This window comes from Heteronotia binoei, chromosome 5, assembly GCF_032191835.1.
Source record: "Heteronotia binoei isolate CCM8104 ecotype False Entrance Well chromosome 5, APGP_CSIRO_Hbin_v1, whole genome shotgun sequence".
Lineage (NCBI taxonomy): Eukaryota > Metazoa > Chordata > Lepidosauria > Squamata > Gekkonidae > Heteronotia > Heteronotia binoei.
The window spans coordinates 11221819-11224721 of NC_083227.1; the positions used below are offsets into that span (position 1 = coordinate 11221819).

General features: G+C 45.9%; 1 protein-coding gene across 1 annotated transcript; it reads left to right on the top strand.

Moving 5' to 3' along the window:
- Positions 1 to 631: 631 nt before the first annotated feature.
- Positions 632 to 2280, top strand: LOC132571693 (gastrula zinc finger protein XlCGF17.1-like; the record flags this gene model as incomplete). Its single annotated transcript, XM_060238486.1, has 3 exons — positions 632 to 728; positions 1098 to 1132; positions 1525 to 2280. Coding segments are annotated over exons 1-3 (888 nt in total), but the record flags the coding sequence as incomplete, so codon positions are not given.
- Between the last annotated feature and the right edge of the window lie 623 nt (positions 2281 to 2903).

The following is a 2903-nucleotide window of genomic DNA, read 5'->3' on the forward strand; positions in this document are numbered from 1 at the left end:
TCGCACCCCTAATGTGGTTCAAAACAAAAAATAAAAGCCCTAAGGTGACTAGCTCTACGTTCCCTTCCTCTAGTTTCAACAGGCTTATTCTCTTGCTATTTTGATGTAATGGCTAAGAGCAGTGGAGGGTGGAATAGAAACTGAATGTACAAACAAACAAATCTGGAGAACCAGGTTTGATTCCTCAGTCCTCCACAAGGAGCTGATGGGTGACCCTGGCCAGTGCAATTCTCCCCTCCTTGGAGAGGGGATCTCTCCCCAGCTGCAGCTTTCTCCAACTCAGCCTTTTCAAAGAGAACAACTTCTCTCTCTAGCTGGGCCTATTTATTCTATTTTCCCAGGCCCCACCTCTCTGGTCTCCGCAAGTTTTCCCTCTAAAACCACTGCCCATCTAATCAGAGGGACAGAAGGGATCCTGGGAAGTATAGGACCTGTAGCTACTCCTACACAGGCTTCCCTGGAGCCTGTAGGCCTCACTAGGCCTAGGATCATGACACCACGGGTTTAAATTTCCAGAAGAACTTTACTTTTGCGATTAATTTCTTCCCAATTAAGAAGGATCACTTTCTCCCTCTCTCCTCCCCCCCCCTCTCTTTGTGCATAAAAAGCCAGAAGTATAAGAAAATCTGCAATGGAGACAGACCGTAGCCTTGCATCCAAGGAAAAGCTGAAGAATTCCACCAGAGGATCCCAAGAGCATATTTCCTTCCCAGATGAGCTGACTGAGAGTGAGTATCTTTCATGGTTATTTTAAGGGAATGGGCAAGGACTAGCCATGGGGGATTTCTTTTCCATTCTGAGCAACATTTGGTTTGGTAAAATCGTGCAGCCTGCTGGATAAGGAGTGGGGAGGCCTTCTGGGATCTGACATCTGGAAGCCCAGAAACGTTTTCTGGGCAAGAGCTCAACTGTGGCTCTTGGCGGGGTGAGGTATCCATAAATACTAGATATTCTGGGGAAATATCAAGGGTTGGCTTAGATCAGTCAAGTTGGACAAGGCCAAAGGGCTGTCAGTCTTTTCCTCTTGCAGTCACATAGATGTCTTTGGACCTTACCAGCCCTCCCAGGTGCTAACAGGATCTCTCTCTCTATTCCAGCAGAGGATGATGATGATGATGAGATGATGAGGAAGGTGAGGAACTTCATCAGGAAATGTCAGATACAGATAACAATGAACACTTGAAAGAAAACGTCGGGAATCGAAGCAGACCTAAAATAAAGAAAGGCAATCATATACGTGCACAGAGAGATGGAATAGAGTGTAATGTTAATTTTCCAAAGAACAGGATGATGAAGGCAAGTAAATGCATTCAGTGTGGAAAGTACTTCAGAAAGAGACCACGGCTCCTTGGGCGCCAGCCTTTTGAATGTTCAGAATGCGAAAAGAGATTTAGTCAGAATCACAATCTTGAGCCGCGCCTAAGTACCCACACAGGGAAGAAACCTTTTGAATGCTTAGTGTATGGAAAGGCATTCAAACACAGAGGAGGTCTTCAGTATCATCAGAGAGCTCACACAGGAGAGAAACCTTTTGAATGCTCAGAGTGTGGGAAAAAATTCAGTACGAGTAGCAGCCTTCATCGGCACGAAAGAACCCACACAGGAGAGAAACCTTTTGAATGTTCAGTGTGTGGAAAGAGATTCAGTCGCAGTGGAAGTCTTCAATATCATCAGAGAACCCACACAGGAGAGAAACCTTTTGCATGCTCAGAGTGTGGAAAGAGATTCAGTCGCAGTGGAGGTCTTCAGTACCATCAGAGAACCCACACAGGAGAGAAATCTTTTGAATGTTCAGTGTGTGGAAGGAGATTCAGTCGCAGTGGAGGTCTTCAGTACCATCAGAGAACCCATACAGGAGAGAAACCTTTTGCATGCTCAGAGTGTGGAAAGAGATTCAGTCGCAGTGGAGGTCTTCAATATCATCGGAGAACCCACACAGGAGAGAAACCTTTTGAATGTTCGGTGTGCGGAAAGAGATTCAGTCGCAGTGGAGGTCTTCAATATCATCAGAGGACCCACACAGGGGAGAAACCTTTTGAATGCTCAGAGTGTAGAAGGAGATTTGCTGACAAGGGGGATCTTCGAAAGCATCAGAGAATCCACACGGGGGAGAAACCTTTTGAATGCTCAGAGTGTGGAAAGAGATTCAGTCGCAGTGGAGGTCTTCGATATCATCAGAGAATCTACACAAGGGAGAAACCTTTTGAATGCTCAGACTGTGGAAAGAGATTCGCTCACAGAGGGGATCTTCAAAAGCATCAGAGAATCCACACAGCAGATAAATCTTTTGAATGCTCAGACTGTGGAAAGAGATTCATTTCCAATGGTCCTCTTCAGGAGCATCAAAGAACCCACACAGGGGAGAAACCGTTGACATGTCCAGTGTGTGGAAAGAGATTCAGACAGAGTGGCTCTCTTCGAGTGCACCAGAGAACCCACACAGGGGAAAAACCTTTTGCATGCTCAGTGTGTGGAAAGAGATTCCGTTTTAGTGGCAATCTTAAACTGCATGAAAGAACCCACACAGGAGAGAAACCTTTTGAATGCTCAGAATGTGGAAAGAAATTCAGTCAGAGTGGCAGTCTTCAACAGCACCAAAGAACCCACACAGGGGAGAAACCTTTCGAATGCTCAGATTGTGGAAAGAGATTTAGTAGCCCTGGAGGCCTTCAGTCTCATCAGAGAACCCACACAGGGGAGAAACCTTTTGCATGCTCAGTGTGTGAAAAGAGATTCAGTTGTCGTGGCAATCTCCAACTACATCAGAGAACTCACAGAGGGGAGAAACCTTCATAATTCTCTGAGAATGGGAATTGATTCGGTACCAGTAGCGACCTGCACCGAAGAAACCACACAGGGGAGAAACACGTTGAATGATCAGACTATGGAAAGAAAGTCAGTTG